General features: G+C 37.3%; 1 protein-coding gene across 3 annotated transcripts in view; it reads left to right on the top strand.

Annotated features, from left to right (window-relative positions):
* GABA-B-R1 (gamma-aminobutyric acid type B receptor subunit 1) overlaps positions 1–22,659 on the top strand; it is a 178,191-nt gene extending 155,532 nt beyond the window's left edge. The window contains exons 5-14 of one of the 3 annotated variants that reach the window (XM_069056201.1): positions 1,865–2,149; positions 2,202–2,329; positions 8,996–9,137; positions 18,275–18,425; positions 18,474–18,723; positions 18,773–19,012; positions 19,064–19,288; positions 19,341–19,478; positions 19,530–19,611; positions 21,108–22,659. In XM_069056201.1, the coding sequence (XP_068912302.1) occupies positions 1,865–2,149; positions 2,202–2,329; positions 8,996–9,137; positions 18,275–18,425; positions 18,474–18,723; positions 18,773–19,012; positions 19,064–19,288; positions 19,341–19,478; positions 19,530–19,611; positions 21,108–21,130 (1,664 nt within the window). In that variant the 3' untranslated portion in view covers positions 21,131–22,659. Of the gene's footprint in view, positions 1–1,864; positions 2,150–2,201; positions 2,330–8,995; positions 9,138–18,274; positions 18,426–18,473; positions 18,724–18,772; positions 19,013–19,063; positions 19,289–19,340; positions 19,479–19,529; positions 21,079–21,107 lie in introns of those variants that run through there. The other 2 variants (XM_069056200.1, XM_069056199.1) reach the window with 2 other exon arrangements.
* The last annotated feature ends 391 nt before the right edge of the window (positions 22,660–23,050 follow it).

Raw genomic sequence — 23,050 nt, 5'->3', positions numbered from 1 at the left:
CCTTTTGCGAATTTCGCAAAATGTTATAGAGAAATCTCTCATAAATTGACACACGTATTTCAGACACACCATGTATATCTCACAAACAATTCCAGAAAACAATGTTTTCAGATTTGACCTAACTCGAATCATAAGTATTTTTTGGCAACTTTGCAACTTACAACTGTTTACTTTTTAACACTGAAGGGCCATCTTGCTCGCGCCATTTTTTATTTCGACATCACACTGACAGCATGGATACGCCCACAACGGGCGATTCTTTAAATAGTACAGTGGCATTGGTTCAATATTGGATAATAATATCGTTATTTGGCTTTTTTACAGGCTTTATTATAATAGGGATAATTTAATTAATAAATATTTCGTGTAATTGACAGTTATAATTAATTGGTGAATAAATCATGACAAAGGCTTCAAATGACCTTACATTTCACTCTCTCGAGCCGCCTATAGACACTTCTACTCCTAAGACTTGAAGTATTTCTTCTCCGCCCAGAAAACAAATGACACTTTAACCACCTCTATAGAGGTATACAAAGGCGCGATTTTCGACCGCCTGAACATAAAAACAAATATTTTCACATTTTGTAAGAAAAAATAAAATTCTTTGAATGCAAGATCTACTTGAATACTTGAATAGAATGAAACGTCAATCCAAAAAATTAAAAACATTTTGGAAGCAAATACCTAAATATTTCAGAATTGTAATGCGCTGATAATCTAATTTGTTTAATTGATGAAAACTATCTATAGAACATAATTTAGGAGAAATTCTTTTAGCAGAGGATCTCAAATGGACCCTTGCGGGACTCCTTTAATTACGTTTTATTTTTTAAATCTGTTTATGATGTTTATGATTAATTTCCTTTTCCGTTGACCGCTTGTTAATTTCAATATTAATGAATTATTTTGTCTAAAATATAGTGTATTAATGGACCTCATTAATACACTATTTTTCATTAATCAACGATTTTTGCGATTTTGACGTTTTGATGATATTTTGATGTATAAACAACCTCGAACATTCATTGTTTGCACTTACCAACACTGCAGCCGGTAGTGCAGCAGGATTTTCTATATTTTATAGCTCCATAATTGCACAATTACGAATTCACTTTTTCAAAAGCCGTCCTTTTTGGTTATAATTCGCATGTCATATTTTTCAAAGGTAACTAGGTTTTCTTAGCAACAGTGATTTTTACGTGAAATTAAATGTGAATGGAGTTGACGTCTTTTGACAGTCTTTGTGGAAAAGTGAATTGAAAGTGTTGAAAAATATAAAAATGGTCTATCCTGAGGACAAAAAAAGGATGAAGGTATTTTATAAGGTCTCATCTTTATCAAAAAAGATGAAATTGGTTTTCATTTGGCTTTAATTTGAAGTTTTGTCACAAAAAAAAAGTTTGCGGTCAACGAAAAAATTTTGTAATCAACTCGTTTGTTAATGGGCGATTAATAATCTCAACTATTAAAGGCACTCACTCGCTACACTCGTTCGTGCTTTAAACAGTTTCGATTATTAATCGCCTTCATTAACAAATTAGTTTATTAAACAACTATTAAGGCACCAAGAATTGTGCGAATCACAAATAAATTGTCGTCATTGTTTTAGTTATGATAAATTTAATTTTCTGTTAGAATGACGGAACAAGTTAAAAATTTAGCTAGCCTAGATAGCAATTCCTCCAAGGCGAAACGTATTTTTATGATGCGTGGCGCCCACCAGACCCTGTCGACCGATCCTCTTCCCGTTTTTCTTTTTTCCACACTCGACTTCCGGCTGAATAATGCATCCGATAACCGCCCCCGATCCGATTGTCTCCGCCGCGTCCGTCGATAAATAAAGCGGCGCTTCCTGTTCCAGGGTGGTACGAGGACAATTGGTTCGAGATGAACCTGAAGGAGGAGCAGATCAACTGTACCGCCAGCCAGATGAGGGAGGCGGCCGAGGGCCACCTGACCACGGAGGCGCTCATGTGGAACCAGAACCTGAACGAAAGGACCATCTCGGGGATGACCGCCGAGGACTTCCGGCTGCGGCTGAATCAAGTCCTGCGGAGAGAGGGCTACAAAATCGATAACCAACGTTATCCTGAGGGATATCAGGAAGCCCCCCTGGCCTACGACGCTGTCTGGTCCGTCGCTTTAGGTAACACCTTTTCATCGAAACTTCGCCGACGATAAGGGCGCTTTCTTTCCAGCTTTTAATAAAACCATGGACCGCCTGCACAAGTACGGGAAGAGCCTGAAGGAATTTAATTATAATAATAAGGAGATCGCTGACGATATTTATTCAGCCATCAACTCCACTCAATTCTTGGGAATATCCGTAAGTTCAGAATTTCAACTATTTGTCGCGATGAAATTTCGGAATTTGTTATTTACGGCTAACGAGGACGAGAAAAACGTGAATTTTTAACGGCGTGAGAGGTCTTTGATGCAATAATGCAGCCTCGCTTTCCGCCAATAAAGCTAAAGTATTCACAAAGTGAGCTGTTAAGATGGGCTCTTATATTTCAGACGATCTCGATTCAGTAATAAGATTCTTCGAATGTAAAATTCGACAAATCTTAATATTGTCGCATAAAAAGAGCTTCTAAGGGGAGTGCTTAAACATGATAAATCGCTTCGAATTTCAGCTTCCCTCCAAAATATTCGACTCGAATTTTACTTTCTGGCACAACGGTGTACAATATTAAATCAAAACGTGAACTAATGTATCTCCATACGTTTTCGGCGCGAAAATAAATTATTTTGCATTTTTAAATCTAACTAATTTTTTCTGATATGGGGTGAAATGATAATTAGTGCACATGTGATGCGGACATCCACCAAAAGCAAAAAAACACTACAATTTATGCAATGCATTAATTAAACTTCAACCAAAGTAGGGATAGAATTATGCATTTTTTTGCAGTGAAATTTCTACTATTAAATCTATAAATGACAGTTTACATATTTGATCTAGCTCAAGCCAGTTGGAAGATATCACTGGTTTCATTGAAGGATAATCCTGGCGCCTCCGCCATTTCTGCACGCTATATGCTCGAATTAATATTGCAGATATGGTTATGCTATTGCTTGCGTTAGATCCGTCATAAAAAAAAGTCTAGAAAAGGCAGTTTTCTAATTTAACGTAACTCAAGCCCTAAGATAAATATCGTCATTTTTATGAAAAAACTATTTTGGCGCCTCAACCATTTCTGCATACTATATAAATGCAATTTACTCGACTGCTGTTAAAAAAAAAGTGAATCATTTTCTTACATACAAATTATATGTAGAAACTAATAACCTAAGCGTTTGTTTTTCACTTCACACACTGTTTTCTATTAGTTACCTAGCAACATGGTCACTGCGTTGATACTTCAGATTTCCTTAAAAAAAAATTTAAGTTAAGTTTTGAAAGCAATTCTAGAAAAAATATTGTTTATATTTCGTGCGTGAATATGTTTTTTGTGCACCCAAAGACTTTTACTGCCTCGACCTGCGCCTCGACGTAAAAGACCTTTTCATTCACAAAAAACATTCACTTCACACACTTAATATAAAAATAACTATTTTTGCCAAACCTATACAGGGTGTCTCAAAATTCGCGAATTCCGAATTCAGAGCGTGGTAGGGAAGGACCCAGTGGAGCTCGAAAAAAAATTCGCTCTTCCTAAAGAATATATAAGCACTTTAATTTTGTTCAATACATAGCAGCCTTCATATCCACAGTGACAAAATACTATTCTAGCTACGTTGCCGTTTCATTTTTAAGAAAAATTAGAAAAATTTTAAAAATTTTTACTCTAAAGTAAAGCTATTCTTCAAAAAATTGTTTTACGTTTTTATTTTCCACAATCATCTACACCATAATAACAATAAACACTGAACTTTTCAGCCTATATTTGAAGAAAACGCAGTTTAAAGAGTGCACCTTCAGACCAATGTATCTTTGTGGGGGGAGGCCCGATTTTTTTTAAATTTCCATATTTGGAGTATTGAAGTGAAAATAAATGCAAGAAAACTTTCACTTGTTTTTGCTAACTTAAGCACAGCGGCTAACTGCTGCGTCCGTTGCTGTGACCTATAATGATAAGGGTGGAAGAGATATTAAATTATATTAATTGAGATATTAAATAAAAACAATTTTAATAATACATATTTTAAACTAACCCTAATGAATTGCCCATACCCAAATAATGACAAAATGTCTCCTTAAATTAGTGTATTAATCCGTAAAAATTCTCATGAAATATGTAATTAGAGTAATCACTAACCATTACAAGAAGTGTTCAAAGTGACCGTTGTTATTGTCAAAATAATAATGAAGGCGCCGACGAAATTATTTTTCCACTCTCTCCAGCATACCACTGTTCTTGCGAATTGTTATGGCAGCATTTTCCACCGATTCTCTTAAAACTTCAATTGTATCAACTGGGATCGAACATATCAAGTCCTTCCTGTATCCCCACAAGAAGAAGTAACACGGAAATTCTCTAGACTCGAGGAGCACTCCCGACGCTTCACCATACGCCAACACAATATCTGTGTACTCACTAATCGAAAATAAATTCGCCATTGTCATAAAATTTTAGCTTAAATCGCAAAAGGTAAACACGTAAACACCTACCTTGTGGAGTCGGACAAAACTAAGTAAAAACTACAACTCGGCCGCAGAGTGAAAAAACTTTATTCTAAAAATACAATGTTTTGCGTTGATTTTATAAAAAGTATTATTTCACGGTCACTGTCATTGGGTCAAATAATCTCCTGGAGCATCCACCTTTTTTGCAAATTTTCTCTACTAATGTCCGTAAGAGACTCATGCGATTCTTGCATTCCATTCGACACTGAGACAGGCACAAAACATTCTAGACGCCATTATTTTATGTCTCGACAGTCCTTCTCTTCTTCCCTTATCCGATTCACATTTTATTGCATCTGTTGTATCCACGTCTGTTCTAGTCGTTCTCTTTTTTTTTTCTTCCTTGTGATCTCCATTGCAATATTCTTACTGGTCATCTTTATTCTTTCATCCTCCAAACGTGTGCGTTCCATATTAGTCTTTTTTTCCATTTTCTCTGATGTTCTCTCAAAGCGATACAATTTCTGCATTTCTTGTATGTTATATTCTGGATACCCTGCATCCCCGTCTTGTAGTCCATTTCGACTACGTCTTGTGTTTCTCTGTCGCGTTTGATCCGCGTCTCTGCTCCGTAGAGTAATATACTCATCACGATGTCGAACTTTAGTCATATTTCTGAATTCTTTTGACCATAGAAGAGCATTTAATTTTTGGGTGGCTTGTTTTAATTGTAGTATTCTTCCATTTAATTCTCTGTTGGTTTTGCCCTCTCTAGACATTTTTGTCCCTAGGTATTATATTCATGGCACACTCTTATCACATGACCGTGTATAGTGCTCCCATTTCTAATTTGGTTTTACTACCAGCCCTGTTGTCAGGGAGTTAAATACCCCGACAATCGGCAACAATCTGACCACGTTACAATATGTTCACTATTGCCAAAACCACAACCACAGCCCCTAATAATTACAATTGCACTGCCATAAAACCAAATTATAAATGGGAAAACTATACACTGAGCTCGTTGGCATCTCCTCCTGCCACAGTTAGATATTTTGTTTTGTATAGTTCACTTTTAGTCCATTTTCTTCAAAGGTACTTACTGACTTCCTGAGCATGTATAGTGAATGTAGATTTTCTTCATCAATTTTTATACCCATTTGCTGGCATTTCTTGTTCCAGCTCTTGAGAATTTCTTCTAAAAATTTTTGAATAGCGTTGGAGACGAGAAGCATTCCTGCCTAAGCCCTCTATTTACTTCAAATGGCTGTGATATATGTTTTCTTAGTTTTGTAACATTACGTTGATCTTTATGCATTTCTCTAATGGTACCCATCTATGGAATATTTTTTTGCTATTTCTTTCTAACATTTTAAATAATCTTTGAAGTGATTTAGCATCGTAGGCTCTTTCAAAATCAATGAATAGCAAATGCGTTTCTATGTTGTTTGCTTCCCTCTTTCTATGAAGTATTTTATAGTAAATACGTTTTCTATTATAGATATTTGTTATTCGATTCTTTTTTTTGATTATACGTCCATACAGCTTTCCAGTTGTTGCCAATACTGTTATGCCTCTATAGTTTGTTGGCAATTTTTAAATCTTCTTTATAAATTCGTGTTAAAAATCCAATTTTCAATTCTGTTGGTATCTGGTTTTTCCCTTTTAATTCCATATACTCCGATGCGTGCTTTATGAACTCTACTGAAATACCTCCAGGGCCTAGAGCCTTCTTATTTTTCATCTCTCTTACTGCTTCTCTAATTTATTTTGTGATTATTTTTTCCATTACTTCATCTTCTCTCTTATCTATCTCTGTTTCTGTATCTCTCTGTATTTTCATATGTCCTCTCGTGGCATATTCGAATAATATTGGTCATATTTCTGTATATCTATCATATTTAGATATATTTATTGATTTACATTCTTTTCTTACATATTTAATTATGCTCCATAGCTTTTCGCAATTTTGTTTCTCTTGCATACTGTTCCACTCCACCCCCTCCCTTCTTTCTTCCCAAGCAATGTCCTTTATTTTTATCACTTTTTTCTTGTCCTCTCTAGCATTTTCCTTATATCTATTTCTAGCTTCTTGTTCTCGTGTCGTCACCAAAAATTATTAAGTTTTTTCTTTCCTTTTATCATTTCTTCCTCTTCGTTGTTCCACCAGTGACATCTTCCATTATTTCTTTTATGTTCTTCTGCTCCCAGCGCTTCATAAGCTGCTTTCATTTCCCCGGTACCCATCATATCTGGTGGGCCTTCCCGAATCGACCACCTGGGGAGGCGCCCGTTAGAGGATCTACGCCCCACGGGCGTTACTAAGATATCCCTTTTGTATTTTAAAATAATTCTAGCACCTCCACCATTTTTACAAACTGTATAAATCTAAGTTTCTCAAAAATCTAGCTTTTCTGCATTCAATTCGTCACACTTAACTTGAGAGAAATCGCTATTATTTTTGAAAAATGGGGCGCGTCCGCCATTTTAGCAAACTATATAAATACAGTTTTCTCCGCCATTGTTGGAGATAATATCCTATGGTTTTTTACATTTGTCTCGCCGCAAAGAAAAGCATCAAACACAGTTCACAAATTTGATCTAGCTTAAATCGATACGAAGATGTCTCTGTTTACATTAAAATATATGCCTAGCACCTCCACAACTTTTGCGCGCTGAATAAATGCAGTTCTTCCATTTCTTTGTTAGGGATGGGGTTATACAATTTCCTGCATTCGATTTGTCATAAAGAGATCTATAACGTACAGTTTTCAAATTTGATCCAACTCGAACCGTAACGGAGATATCGCCATTTTCATTGAAGAATTATACTGGCGCATCCACCATATTTGCAAGCTATGTAAATGGAATTTCCAGGCCACTGTTGGAGATAATCTCTTGCATTTGCCTCTCCATAAAGAAAAGTATCAAACACACATTACAGATTTGAAGTAACTCAAACTATAGTGGAGATATCCCGGCACCTCCATCATTATTGCAAACTATAAATTCAGATTGTCCCACTGATGCTGAATCTTTTACACTGTTTTTCTTTTGGTTTTCCTCTTTTGTCAATCGTATTTCACTATTTCTCAAAACTATTTCATATCTCTATTAAATATCAAAGTTTTTACCACGTTTTAACTAACAAACAACTAATTATTTTGTGGCCTGAGCTTTCACGACAAAATTCATGAAATATAATTATTGTTATTCTAATTTGCACAAAATAATTGTCGAATTTATAATTATAAATTTAAATTCAAATTTCAAGTGTTAATTTGCTTTAGCAATTTATTATACACCATACATCAATTTGCGTTTATCCGAATTTGTTTTTGTTACATCGGAATATTCCACTCTCAGTATTGATCAAAATTGCAAATTTTACCCCATCAATAATTGTAGAAAAATGTCGACCTTCACTGAGAAAACAACAAAATTGCCCTTCGGTCAATTACGCTAACGATAATTACATTCGATCCAGTTAACACCTGATAGTTCACTGATTGGCTAATTCTTCGAAACAGGGTTGACATGTTTGCTTGTCGCTAACTCTACATCTGTAGCTTAGCAATCACTTCTAGACCGGAAGCAATGCAAAAAGAGTATTGTCCGACAAATTCGTCACTCCACTCCGTTTAATTAAACAATCCCGTAACCCTTACATTTCGCCCTTACTTAAGGGCCCTCTCGCAGGTAAGCACGGTCGACTAAATTTAACGGTGCTCGTCACACACTATTACCGCCCCCGGTCAGATTGCACCCCTGGAAAAGTGCGTACGATAGTTCCAGATTAAATAAAAGCAGCCCCTTCAAAAAACCATCGAATTCACCGACCATATTGAACGAATGCAGAACGTGGCCTGCGTACCAGACAAATAAATAAATCACCAAAAAAAAACCGATTGAATTTGTTTGGATGCGGCATCATTGTGAAATCCGATACATTTATGATTCAAGTGGAGTGACTGGAAAGGGACTGAAAGAGCAAACGGGTTTATGGCGCACATGACGAAACAAATTGTTAATAAAATTAAATTTGTAGAATCTCGTTTTACGCGTCGCCGATTGGGCAAACTGTTCGATGTGATTTGTGCAGTCGTTAATCGCACAAAATGTAGTGTAAGAAGCAAAAAATAAAGAAAGTGTTTGAATTGACGATATTGCAAAGAAATACATAATAGTCCAGTGTGAAATCACAAGTCAAGCGACGGGCACTCCAGTTAGTACTTGGACGGGTGACCGCCGAGAAAAACCGCGCTCCGTTCGCATGTTCATTGTGCCTCATAACTTGATATGTTATACCCGCAGTGAGACACTTCAAGCCGGCCTAGACGCCGTGACCTCTCTTCCACAACGCCGACATTTTTGTCACCAGGATTTTGCAGATTTCGACACTAACCCTGCCATTGTTTTCAGGGTTACGTAGCCTTCAGTTCGCAAGGAGATCGCATCGCCCTCACCCAGATAGAGCAGGTCATAAACGGTAGCTACGTCGTCCTGGGCTATTACGACACACAAGCGGATAATCTCTCCTGGTTCGATAGGGAAGTTTGGCATGGTGAGTTGACCCCCACTACCACCCACTCGTTCATTTAATAAACTCCGAACGGGGTTTATTTATTCCCGATTGAAATTTACGCTAAACTTCATAGTTGTGGATTAGCGATGGTGCCGCGGCGGGCACGAGGGTTATTCAATTGCCAACTTTGTTACGGAAGCACCGAACTTAATCGCGTTCGGGACCAATTAACATAATTTCGAATTTCCAATTTTAACGCAGCCGGCTAATCCACTCCGGTGATCTACCCAATAATCCGGTTAAAAGTCGAAACTAGGCCCTGATTCGGTGCTAGTCGGTGCAAACAGTTTTCTTCGCAACGAATTCCAGACAGAAAATGAAGTTAGAGAACCAACAAAAAAAAATTAGAAAAAATCTATTAATATTTTGATTATTATTATTATCATTTATTCTCTCTCTGGGAAGCAATTTATATTATTATTATTATTATTATATTTTTTTCTTTTCTCTTCTACAATGAAAAATTATGCAAATCCATCACTATTATTATTGCGTTTCCTTGTTTCTTTGAAAAATAGGACCAGACGAAGGAAATAATAATGGCGGCAGTAAAATATGAAAGCGTCGTCTCATTCCTTTCGGCACTTCTTTCCATTAATCTCGGTGTTAAGGAGAAGACCGATTTGTTCCGAATAAGACGTTAACCGTTTGTTGTACAATTGCGTGACAGAGCACATAAAGCGTTTGTTTTCGTTGAATGCAGCAACATAAAGGGAAAGGGTTCGGTAAAGATTTACTTCACTTCGCCACTACTTCACTGACAGCTTTATATCTACGGCCATCATTCAAGATAAAGTTTCGCTAGCATGTTCACAATGGGCGTACGTTCGTCGTGTCGTGTTTTATTGCCCCCGTTATGCCGTTAATATTTTATTAAAGGCTGATTTACGACGGAGGTGGTTATTATCTTCGACTGTACCACCCCGCCGATGACAACGCGAATTGTACCGAAAATTTTCGTTCCCGCTAGCGCTGGAGTCCCTCAAGGTTCCACTTTGGGACCGTAGTTGTTTTCGTTCTTAATCTCACCTGAAGACGTTGGCGTTTCAGCGTCTGGCACCGGAGTTGTTTCGAGAAATGCGCCAGCAAATTAAAAGTCGGGCCGCGTAGCGCGTTTAAACTTGCAGAACCGCACAAAACGGCATCCGGCAACTTATCTTAATACCCATTAACATGGATGTCACATCCGAGAGCATACATCAGGAATATGTTGCGAGAGATAACGTTATCTTGGCAAGGAGATCTCGACGATTTTCTCCAAGTTTTTACATATTTTCTGATATTATAGCCTCGCTGCGGACTCATTAATTAAGTGCTCCAAGAGCTCGGGAGCTTTTATTGGTCGGACAGATTAAACACAAAAACGGGACAGGTAGATATTGAGCTTATTAAAGACATAAAAGAATCCTTTACGGCTTTGATCAGACCGATGGAGTATTGGAGGAAAAACGACATGGAAGTAATGAAAGATACGCCTGATTGATCACCTCCCGGTCATTAAGGCAATTTTTCAACTAACTTTAATATTGCTTGCGCAAACAAGAAAACGACTCCGGCAATTAGACGTCCAATAAGTGGAGATAAATATTTCGGAGCGAAGCTAAGAAAGTGAAACATTTTTTCAACTGAGACTAGTCGATTGTTGACGTGTTCTTTACAATAAAACTAATACAGAAATAATCTGATAATACTAATAACGAAGTTGTTGTTATTATTATCGTTCGATCTGAGGAGTGCAGTCACGTTGGTAGCGATCGATGTTTGGACGGGTGACACTTCGTTACGTGTGATTGATATGAATGCGGCCTCGCTGCCGTGCCCCTCCCAACCAGACTAAACAGTTGTCTTGTTTTTCGAGTCCGCACAAATGGAGAACCGGTGTCTGTCGGGTGAAAATAATTCAATTTAAATTAATTAAAAGTTCACTAACGTCATAACACCTACTCCCTCGGCAATTATTCATTGTTACAAGACAGTTCCGACGGTAAATAAAGTTTCGATGTTGGCACGTAAACCCTACTCTCCTGCCCTCTCTTTTATTATTTATTTTTTCCGCCTGTGTGTAGAAGAAGTATTTACCGTAATTGCTTCCATTAAGTCGTCTCGGCTTTGACGAAGATACAACCAGTGGTAACGTCACGTTGAATGGAACATTTCAGAAAGTTGATGCACCTTTACTTGCCCACGTGAAAGGGTTGGTAAAAGGCACGCGCTCCAAGAGATTTGTGTTGCCTTTGATGTTTCGACATCAAAGCGGCCATTTTTTTCGTTTAATTACTTCACCTGATGAGGTGAGTCGAAGTTCTGGTCAAGAACGGATGGGGTCGCGCGTTCATCTCCAACTGTAAACTTTTCGGGCGACGTAAATTGAGGGATGGAAATTTGCACGATAGAACGTCAGCGCCGGAATTGCACAACCTACAATGTCTGACCTTTCGGAGACAATGGGGAATTCACTCGATCTGTTCCAACCGACGACTTCACCGCCACACTAATAAAATCAATTTTCGGATTTTTCTACCCCACTGAATCGGGGAGCGCAGAAATGGACTCAGACGTACAGCCGCCCGCAAAAGAATCGAGCCTACCCGGCTGCAAGGGAATAATCACCTCTCATAAATTCGTAAATCTAGCCTGCAACTATTTCGGACAGTTTGGTATACGAGGGTTGTTTCATTAATTTTTGGTCATTACTTAGACGCTTCTGAATTAAAAATGTTTCTTTTCTTAGATATCCCTAGAGTTTGTCTGTCTCTATATTTAAAAATTATTAATATAATTCGATTGCAATAAATGTGATTTGTAACGGCCGACGTTTAGTAAAACTATAAAAATATGTGTATTAGCCCTGCTAAAATTTAAAAACTACCACCTGTTGAATTAAGTTGGTAAAATTAAAATTACACTAAGGCCCAGTTTATTCACCTTCAAGTAACTTTATTTGATAATTACCGTGGATCTACCAATAGCAGATTCTAAATCATAGCAACTACTGGCCAGATAAATTTACTTGAAGGTAAATAAACCGGGCCTAAATGTCCAAATGATAACTTTTATATTACTAGGATGCCAGCTAGACCTTTTGATCGATCTCTTTATTATGTCAAAAAGTGAGTGCCGTAAAAATAATGAAATCTTTTAAATAACACAAGATTACAACAAATCGAATTTTTATTTATAGTTTTCATAAGGTATCATTGACATCACCGTAACCAAACATTTCCATTTCCCTTATGTCAAAAATCAACTATAGGTAAGCATACAACGTTGTCGGTTGTATTTTCTAGGTAGAATCCAGTGTTGGTGGTTTTTTTTAGTTTTGTAACGGATAATAGAAACCATGTCTCCAAAAAAATTGAATTATAGAGCTAATAAAATAAAATAATTATCAGTAAGTAGTAATACCTAGATACAGGGTGGTCCCGATATAACCTGCCAGAAGAAATCCAGTCATAGGTGACGATGAATAGAACTCGTACACAAAAAATGTTTCTAATAAAAGTCTTTTCGTTTTCGAGATAAAAATAATTGAAAATTTGGTCAAAATTTGCTGTACGCTAATGAGTTAATCGGTTTTAAAAAGGTAATTTTGGTTGCTTGGCTGCAATTTTTTTAGCAACGGTACCTGTAACACCTATGACATTTCTCAAGTTTAATTTTAAATTTGCGAATCCTTCAAAAAGTTATGAAATTCACAAAACAAGAATACGCCGATTTGCATTTACTTTATGGCGAAATACGTGGTAATTCAAGATCGGCAAGGCGACCATACGGCGAGCGTTTTCCTGAAGAAGTCCTTCCGTCCCGTTGTATTTTTGTGGAGCTACATCTGCATTTATGTGAGGTTGGTTCTGACTGATTCCAATACGATGGCGTCCCCGATCCTCCATTTAACCCCTCTGGATTTTAATTTTTGGGGCCACACGAAAGATTTGGTATACGAAGTTGAAATAAATACAGAAGGCCAACTCCAGAAACGCGTAACAGACGCCGCGAACCAGATTCGTAAAAAGCCAGAAATGCTGAATTCTGTTTATGAAAATTGGTACCAACGGAAGGCACACAGAACATTTATTATAAAATAATTTTTTAAGTCTAGTTTACCTTTCATTAGTTTAGTATTCGTAGATATTCTCGGTTAGAATTGAAAGTACGAATATGTAAATTGTGAATAAATTTACTCAATACATTATTTTGGCTATTTAACCACAACTAAAACGAGACTCGTATTACACAATTCTTCCACAATTTTGCACACACTACCTCTACATTTATTTACACGTTGAGGAACACCACTTTATTTATTACTTACTCATTCATCTCAGTCAACAAAATCAGCTTTTGTACCTAAATAAGCTGGTGAATTAACGCACAGTGTACAGCGTTTTCAATAATAGTTATTTACACAATTAGTGGGATAAAAGCAATATTACAGGATTCGAGTGTGAAGATTGCAGATGACGAGGGCGTTAGCCCGAGTTCATCTGTAATCACACGAGTTTCCTGTAATATGCTTTAGCCCACGTGTTATGTACAAAATTTTATCTAAGACCGCCCCGAATTAAAAAAAAAAGGTAAATCTAATTTATTTCCGCCAGTTTCATTACACCACTCAGTGGAATAATGACTTACTTATCCCACTGAGTGGGGTAATGAAGCTCACTTATCCCACTGAGTGGAGTAATGCAATGCGTACCGGTAATGAAGTTCCTTATTCCACTCAAATGAGTGGGATAAGTGTCATTTATCCCACGGGATTAGATAAATGTCATTAATTTGATTTAGGTAGTTTGTCAGATTTGAGATTTGTCATAAACGATTCAGGTACCTATGTTGCTGAGATACTGTCATCCTTACAAACACCAACAATTAATTCCTGAGTAAGTACGTATTTTTGTGGTCAGCAGCGTCGAATGGGTGTGGATAACAATTGACTTGAACATCGCATTGATTTGCAAAGGTGATGCCATTCCCAATCCCGATTTATGCATTTTTACAACAAATTGACACAATTTGCATGATTTTAAAAAATGTGAAACGTATTTATTAGTTACTATAAAGAGTTTGCTTTCAAAAATAATCACCAATTTATTTTAGAGAAAGAGTTACAGTGATGGATAGACGTTAACGAAATTTTTGATTTTAATATGATGAGTTGAATCTTCAATAAAATGATACACAATCGAAATAACCGGTGTGCTTAATAGAAAAAATAAATATGTAACTAAAATCAAAATGATTGTAATAATGAACGTAATAAAATAGATCGTTACAATAGGTAAGAAAATTCTGGGTAAATTTGCAGAGGTAAAGTATCTTTATTAAACAAAACTAAAACAACACTGGGGCGGGGAGGTTAAAATGGCCAAACATATTTTAAATAAAATTTTCAGCCGTAAATAAGAATCTCAATAATCGTGAAATAATCGTCAGGTATAATAAATTAATCAGGGCTTATGTTTCTTTTACTGTTTGAACAAGTTCTAGCTGTTAGGTGCCGTAAACGGTGAGTCTTGCTTTCATACCATCGAGGGTTTTATGACACAGTTGTAAATTTTGGTATACCGATTACAAAATAGTGAATGTCTGCTTTTATCTAAGTCTTATTTATTTTTTAACTACGAGTATTTTATCCCATGTAATGATAATTCATGTGTAACGATCCAAAGTTGATTAAGATCAATATTAAAGAAACGCAACAGAAATAGTGAACAATTGTGCCATTTAATTTTTAATGAAACTTATTTGTATCTTACACTACTTGTGTTCTTATTAGCGAAAATAAAAGCACCAAAAGCGGATTTTAAAACATAATTTTATTCAACAAAGCAAACCACACTGAACTGAGCTAAAATTACTACAAGAAACAATTTGTAAATATGTAGGTAACTAAACCCTTCCCCGAACTACCTGTGACAAGTTGTTTTATAATGGAATTCCCAGGCAGAAAAATTTTCCTTACCGAAAATCATCCATTTGCCTTTTAGCGCGGGCCTGGTCTCTAGGTATTTTTTATAAATTACTAGCACCGGGCAATGCTTTGCTATTGCTAAATTTGGTTATGTATGAATGAAATAAATATAAATGCAGTTGGATAACAAATCATTTATTCAATTGAAATCACATGGATTTAATTGTGTGATGAACTGATGATTCTTTTTTGTTTGTTTTATTGCTGTTTTGTTTTTGATATTGTTTGTTTTCTTGTTCTTCAGCTGAAAGGTGTAGTTGTTAAGTTATTCGAATAAAATAAATAGAAATGAATTAGTCCTCTCGGTTTCTATTCTGTATGTTACATCCCATCGTTTATTTTAAATATTAAAAAAGATTCCGACTACATATTTGTGTTTTACTAGCAAGTGGCAATAATTCTGAACGACTGTAATCAGGTTTACAATTATTTTCTTTATTATTTCCAGCATTTTCAAGTAGTAATTTTTTGTTCGTTTTACCTCAAATAACGTATGGAAACATGGCTTTGATTTTTCTCTCTCATAGCCATGGATACAACATAAATGAAATATGTATTTGCAGACTATTGGGATACATAGAATTTTTTGTTTGTTTGAGAATTATTTTCTCCTGTGTGAACGGATTTTGATAAATGTAACAACTTTTCAACTGTGGGCCCACCATGCCAAAAAAGCCCAATTTACACACGAACTCGTTAAATAAACTACATACTACATATTAAAAAATATTGCCACATTTACTGTAACGAATAGGTCCATTTCTTCTTGGAAAAAGAAGATTGATTTTTTTTAAACATTTCCACCTGATATGTATTTTAATGACTACTTAACAACGTACTGCTAAGTTGTTCCGTGAATTTTGGGGCACCCGGTATAATGTAAAATAGTAGTTTAATACGTTTTTTTGTTCGACGAGCCCCTTAAAGGCTCAAAATCGCTTAAAATCTTTAAAATTAGCTTGACATTTCGTTTTGACAAGTTGTGACATTTATCAAAATCCGCTCGCACAGGAGAAATTTCTCAAATTCTGACAGTGTCGAACAAAAAATTAAATTTTTGAAAATCGAGATTTTTAGAATACAGAATACAGGTAATTTTAACAAGACAACCATTATTTGTCCCTAACGGGAATCCCCGGTTCAGCCAGGCAAGATTTTACAGTCTTGGGTAAAATGGATATTTGTATTAGATTTCACCAGGAAGAATGTTTAGTTTGCTATTAATATCTACTATGTATTACTGTTTATTTTGGTGGTAATCTAATTTAATTTTTACTTTTTTGTACATAGGTTTATTTATAGCAAATTTCTCTATTACTTTAAAAAAAAACTCAAGTTTAATGTCATAGTTTGCAATCTAACTAAAGTTTCTTTATTTTAAAATTTCAATAGAAAATCGCACGGCACTCAAAATCAGCCAATGAATGAATTAGAACTTTTAATAACTGCCTAGCAACTCAAAAATTTTCTGATATTTTGCATGTTACATACCCAAGCAAAATTAATAAGCGCTAATTTTTTGATAATTTTTCTTTTAACAGTTTCGGTGTGGATTTCCACATTAGTTTTATAACAGCTTCTTCATAATTGTCCCCATTTTTGCGTTTCATGTTTCCAGTCCACCCCTTCAACAGCATAGTAGAATCAAGGAACTATCCAACTTGACGTTGCGCTCTTTTAAGAACTGTTGAAAGTTGAAACTGGCACCACACATTGGCCTTGCTTCGTTTTGTATTTTTTGTTTGAATTTCATCTATCTTCATTTAAATTTCCTGTCAAATTTGTCGTAGAAGAGTCGATTGTGAACGCACTACGGATTACGGATCACAAATCAGTTGTTTAAATCTTACCGTTATTTGTGTTTTTATACCACGTGCGTTCACAATAAATTCTTCACGCCAACTTTGATCGGAAATTTAAATGAACACCCGATAATTTTTAAACACTGTATTTCTCCAAAACCTGAATGACACATTTTATAATTTATTATTTATGCGGTTGACAGAACACATTCCAAAGACGACTATAGAAAATTTGGGATTTTGATATAAGGAAAATTATATGGTTTTTGTTTAAATTTTTCTTTGTGTCGTGCGATTTTTTTTATCGAATCAACCCTTGTGAGTAGATTAATAACTGGATTTTTTTTTCGATAATAAATCTACTCACTTGGGAGATTATAAGTGAAAATCTTTTTAGCGTATTAATTTTTGTTTATTTGTTATTCGTAATCATACGATTTTTTAACCAATAAACGTCATTGTATAACAATTTTAAAAAAATGCAACCGAATTATATTCGTCATTAAACGTTGAAATGCACAATAAAAACTCTACAGTTTTTCATTTGTCAGTCAACACCGTTTAAATAAAGGACAAAAACTAATGGTACTGTCCTCGTATATCGAAATGCCTGAAAATGTTGCAGATTAGATTTATGAGTTTACGACAGTGGTCAGGTCCCTTTGTCGAAATATGGATTGGTGATTATTTCCTTGCAGAGGGTCGGCTCGATTCTTTTGCGGGCGGCTGTACATCAGATATGGATGAAAGCCGTCTCGGTAGACACATACGCCATATTTTCTGCCAAGTTCTCAAATCGTATCAAAAGAGATCTGAATTTTACATTTTCTCCACGCGAATCGCGTTTTCGGATCTTATTCCGACAAAAAAAAAATAGCTAATTATTACTCGATGAATGAAGTTGTTAAGCAAAGCTGGGAGCGGTCAACAGTTGGATGGGTGACCGAAAACCCGCGTCTATAGACTCTGGCCCGAAAACCCGTGTATTTTTTATGGAGGTTCGTTTGGTAATTCAAGATCGTACCGTTGATTGTATGTCTGGTTGTCTACCTACTCAGTAACTTTATTATAAAAAATGTTTGTTACGCCGTGGTTGGCGACAAACAACCCTGAAGTACTATTCACAGTTTGTGAAGCGACGATCGGTTTGAAATCGATCAGTAAAAGTGTCAACCGAAATGTTGGTAACATTGTTAGTAGGCGAGAAGGCAACCAGACACGCAATCGGCTGAATAACCTTGAATTGCAAAGCGAACCTCCATAAGAAAACGCACTGGATTCGGGACCAGAACCTGCCTTGATGCCACGCCTGCGGCCCCCTCTCACAAGAATCGTCTTTTCAGGTGTAAAAGTGCCTCAAGACAGAACAATCATAAGAAAAGTATTACGTACCGTGTCCTTGCCGCTCTTCATCTGCATGTGTGTCATATCCAGCGTAGGCATCATCATAGCCATCGGTCTGGTCGTTTTCAACGTGTGGAACAGCCACAGAAGGTGACCGTTCCGATCTGTCGCCTGCCGGATCTGATCGCTTTGTTCCAGGGTGATCCAGTCTTCGCATCCGGTGTGCAACACGATAATGCTGTTCGGGATTGCTGTGTGTCTGACGGCGGTCTTCCTCCTCGGCTTGGACGGTAGATTCGTGTCCCCGGCTGCCTACCCCGCCATCTGTCAAGCGAGAGCTTGGCTCTTATCCACGGGGTTCACGCTGTCGTTCGGCGCCATGTTCAGCAAAGTGTGGAGGGTGCACAGGCTCACCACCAAAGCTAAGAGCGATCCCAAGGTCAGAATGGTAAGCTGCCTCGAGCCCAGATTCGACTGTTCTGACTCTTGGCCTTTAGAAAAAGGTGGAACCGTGGAAGCTCTACTCAATGGTGTCCGGTTTGCTCGTGGCGGACTTCATAGTGATGCTGGTATGGCAGTTGTTTGACCCTCTGCAGAGGCGCATCGAGCAGTTCCCGCTGCGCGAACCGGAGTCATCGAGCGACGACTCCAAGATCAGACCGGAGCTGGAACACTGCGAGAGTCGCAACAACAACGTATGGTTGGCAGTGATCTACGCCTACAAAGGACTGGTTCTGGTAGGTCGTCCAACAACCGACAGATCTCTAGATTCTAGGAGAAATTTGCAGATCTTCGGTCTCTTCCTCGCCTACGAGACGAGGTCGGTCAAAGTGAAGCAGATCAACGACTCCAGATACGTCGGGATGAGCATCTACAACGTGGTGATACTGTGTCTGATAACTGCGCCGGTTACCATGGTCATAGCCAGTCAGCAGGACGCCAGTTACGCGTTCGTGGCGCTCGCCATAGTGTTCTGCTGTTTTCTCAGCATGGCGTTGATTTTCGTGCCTAAGGTGATCGCGGCCGTGCGTGCTCTATATCAGGTTTGACGAGCTGGCGTTGCAGGTGATCGAAGTGATAAGGCACCCGAGGGACAAGGCTGAAAGCAAGTACAATCCGGACGCGGGCGTCTCCAAAGAGGACGAAGAGAGGTACCAGAAGTTGTTGAACGAGAACGAAGATTTGCAACGACTCATCACTCAGGTACGGTGCGACTAAATTGGGTGAAGCTTGTCTCAATCTAGTCGTTTGCAGAAGGAGGAGAAGATAAAGCTGCTGAAAGAGAAGCTGGCAGAGAAGGAGGCCGGCAAGGGGGCCCTGACGCCGCTGACCCAAGGTAAGGACACGCTTATAGTGGCGGACTTCATTACAGACGCCGGCACTTCGGACTCAGCGTTCGGGGCTGGTTTCTCGATTTACACCCGTTCGTCCAGATGCAGCCAATCAGATATCGAATTTAGTGAGAGCTACCTGTAGGGGAAGCCCCCAGAATATGTTTCGTTTGATCGATGCACAAAAACTATCGTTTGAATAATGTGCCTAACCCCTCGTAATTTTTAGGTGTTTATCGATAAGGGTCAAGCCCCGAAAACTCTTAAACTAGTCTAGTAGTTCGTTTCTGTTAGGTGTTTGCATTCGGAGAGATTTCACTGTTTTGAGAGTTCAACTGTTGCAGATTGAGCGACGGTTCTTCTACCAATTTTCTTTTTGGTCAAGTGTGCAGGTGTGAAGCTTTTTCAAAACCTAACTTTCGTGGAGATTTTTCGAGATTTGGAAAAGGAGCAAAATTTTAGATTTGAAACGTCAAATTTTGACAGGTAGTTCAAGATCACATGAGTATGTGGAAAACGAGAAGTTGAAATGAAAGTCTTTTGGAATAAACAAAATTTCTTCAATTAGAAAGTTCTAGTGCTAGCACTTTTTCGTAACTTTTTCATCCAGTTTTACTTAATGAAAATTTTACGAATTCTTCTCTTGGTTGTTCTAGAAATAAGAATCTCTTAACGGCTTCGTGTCGTCCTTGATTAATCGGAGATGTCGAAATGTTTGAAAAAAATTTTCGAATTTTGAATTTCAAATCTAAAATTTTGATCGAAAATTTTGCATCATGCTTGACTTCTAACTTGTTTTTATAGTTTTAATAAATCGGACAATTAAACCTGGACACTAAACTAAATGTCTATTTTAAAATGAAGAAGGGATGTGAAACCAAAAGTCTGAGACTAGTACATATAAAGAGAAAATACTAATTTTGGCTGTTAAAATTTAAGAAATAAAAATCAAAATCTAAACTAGCAAGTAGCAAGAACTAAGTAATTTTTTTGAATTTCTTTCGATCCCTGACTTAGGACCTCTAGCGGACAATCTCTTAGGCTAAATATAAAAAACAAAAAAAAATATACGCACACTCGCCCCTTATAACCGAGTCAATTATCTCCTGCATGACCCACCCCCGCTTCATCATTTCGATTCATTTTAAAAACACACCCGAGGGCTCCGACCACCCCGACCGTGCAAGAAACCCGAAACGTGAGATTAAGGCTGTTTACAGGGTACACAGGGTTAAAATGATAAATTCAGATTATTAACGAGGGTCGACCGCCCCTAAATTCGTGTCTGATTCGGCTGCACGCTTCACCCCAGCTGACGTCATAGCTTAGTCCTAGTCAAGTAGTTCGATCTCGTTATAACATAAAAATTGAAAGAAAAATGTCTTTTTCTCCCAAAATGTCGACTTTATGTTGTAACGAGATAAAAATAATAATATTAATAATAATAATAAAAGATGGTCCTGGTGGAATTTTGGGAGTGAGATATTTTTCTTTTTGACAGATACAAAAGACGAACGCATTTAGCCCTCGCGTCACCGGGAAGATCCACAGGTAGGTAGGTGTGTTGGGGGATTTTACACAACAACAACAACTACTGTGTAAGGTCCCGCTGTGTTTATTTTTTAAATTGATCATTGTTAAGACAATATGTGTACGGAAACAAGTGATAAAAACTGTTCCGCCCCCGCGGCGGATTTTTTAAGTCAATTCAACACGAATCTTTAGTCAGGGATTTTCGTTTTTCTCGTTGTGTAGTTGGCAGGTCGACCAGTGTTGTTGACTTCACCGGGTGCGCGCGCGCGTACTGTGGGACGCGCGCGCGCCCCCCGTGAACCCGCTCTAGTGTTTTTCTTTGGGAAAATTTGGTGTGTTCCGTTCGCTGTCTAGTATTTTCGTGTGACTCATTCAAGATTGTGAGCTAAGATTTACTTAGCAATCGTTACCTTATAGTGAGAAGAAAATCGCTCAATGTGTTTAGTGATACCGTTTTCTAGACGTATTATTTTCCGTCATCTGTCAAAAAAACAACGTTTCGTTTCGAGCTTTTTACATTAACAGTAGCGGTTTCATAATAGAGCTGCGCGTTTGGTACAGAGCTTTATTATGGAAGGAGACACTCTAATAAATTCTAAATGTTGTGATAGAGAGTTAGTGATACAATAATCCGGTCTAGAGCGATCTAGGATCTGGGGGAATTCGCGTCGGTTGGCAACACGGGACAGTAACTAACCAGTCGAACGTGTTAGACTTTTGTAGTTTAAATGTTATAACGAGATGAACATCGCGTTTGGAAGCGTTCTGTTTGTTGTTCACATAAATATATTCTAAATTCAACGTTTGTACAGCGGTACCAACATTACAATGAATATGTGTTTGACAGTCGGCTAATGTCGATCCCAACAGCGCGAAAACTTGCCGGTTGCAGCGTTCGCGACATATCAACAGTTCAAAAGAGTACAATCACAAACGACAAATGAACCAAACGCTGGAACCGCCAACGTTTCGAAACGTCTCTCGGAGCTCCCGACTTTTCAGTTCCCATCAGTTAAAATTTGCAATAGTTAAAGATATTGTTACAAATAGTTGTACCCCCTCATATTAATGTCTAGCAATATTATTACGTGTTAGTTGTTAAATGCTCTAAGTATGTTATTTGCTATATGATTTTATAACACGTTGTCTCCTTGTTTTGGGAAGACATGACGATATCGTTAAAGCAACTTCCAGTTTTCACGTCTTAGGCTAGGTACACTCCACACAGATACAATAATGTTTCACGATTTGAAAGTTGTTTTAATGAGGTACAACGGGACGGAGAAATAACAATGTTGAGAAGAGATGAAGTTTATAAACGATGTAAAAACGGTCATACCCCATTACGGCTCAAAATGAGGTATGACTGAGATAGTATGTAAGTACACTTTATGTTAGTCAAAGAAAACTGTTTATTACTATTATGTAAGTACATAAGATGAATAAGTATTGAATAGTACCTATACATTGCAGTTTTACTGTCGAAATATGTGTTCAAAAACCCAATCAGCTACCTAATCTTATGTCAAATTAAAATTTAAGTGTACGCTTTGACTTTTCTTCACCTGTCCTTCGTCGACGATTCGGCATCTCTCAAGGATCTCCACATCTTTGATTTTCATCAAGCTTTAATATCTTCCAAATTAAATCGGAGAGGAGGAAGTTCGGAAAAGTTCGCACTTGTTTATTAAATTATATTTTAGGAGCGTCTTACACATTCAATTTGGGCAAGAATTGGTTAATGAAAGTTTTTACGGAAAGGAAAGTTTTCAAATAATTCGCAAAGAAGTTTAAAATAATGTATCTTAATTTTGCAAGAAATGTGAGAGTTCGAGGTGAGTTGTAAACGAAATGAGTTGGAATGGGATCCCAGGAGTTCATAATTCACAAGCATTGCTCAAAGTGTACATT

The sequence above is a fragment of the Tenebrio molitor genome, chromosome 8 (genome assembly GCF_963966145.1).
Source record: "Tenebrio molitor chromosome 8, icTenMoli1.1, whole genome shotgun sequence".
Taxonomy (NCBI): domain Eukaryota; kingdom Metazoa; phylum Arthropoda; class Insecta; order Coleoptera; family Tenebrionidae; genus Tenebrio; species Tenebrio molitor.
Note: the sequence above shows the minus strand (reverse complement) of the source record. Positions and strands in the feature narration are given on the sequence as shown.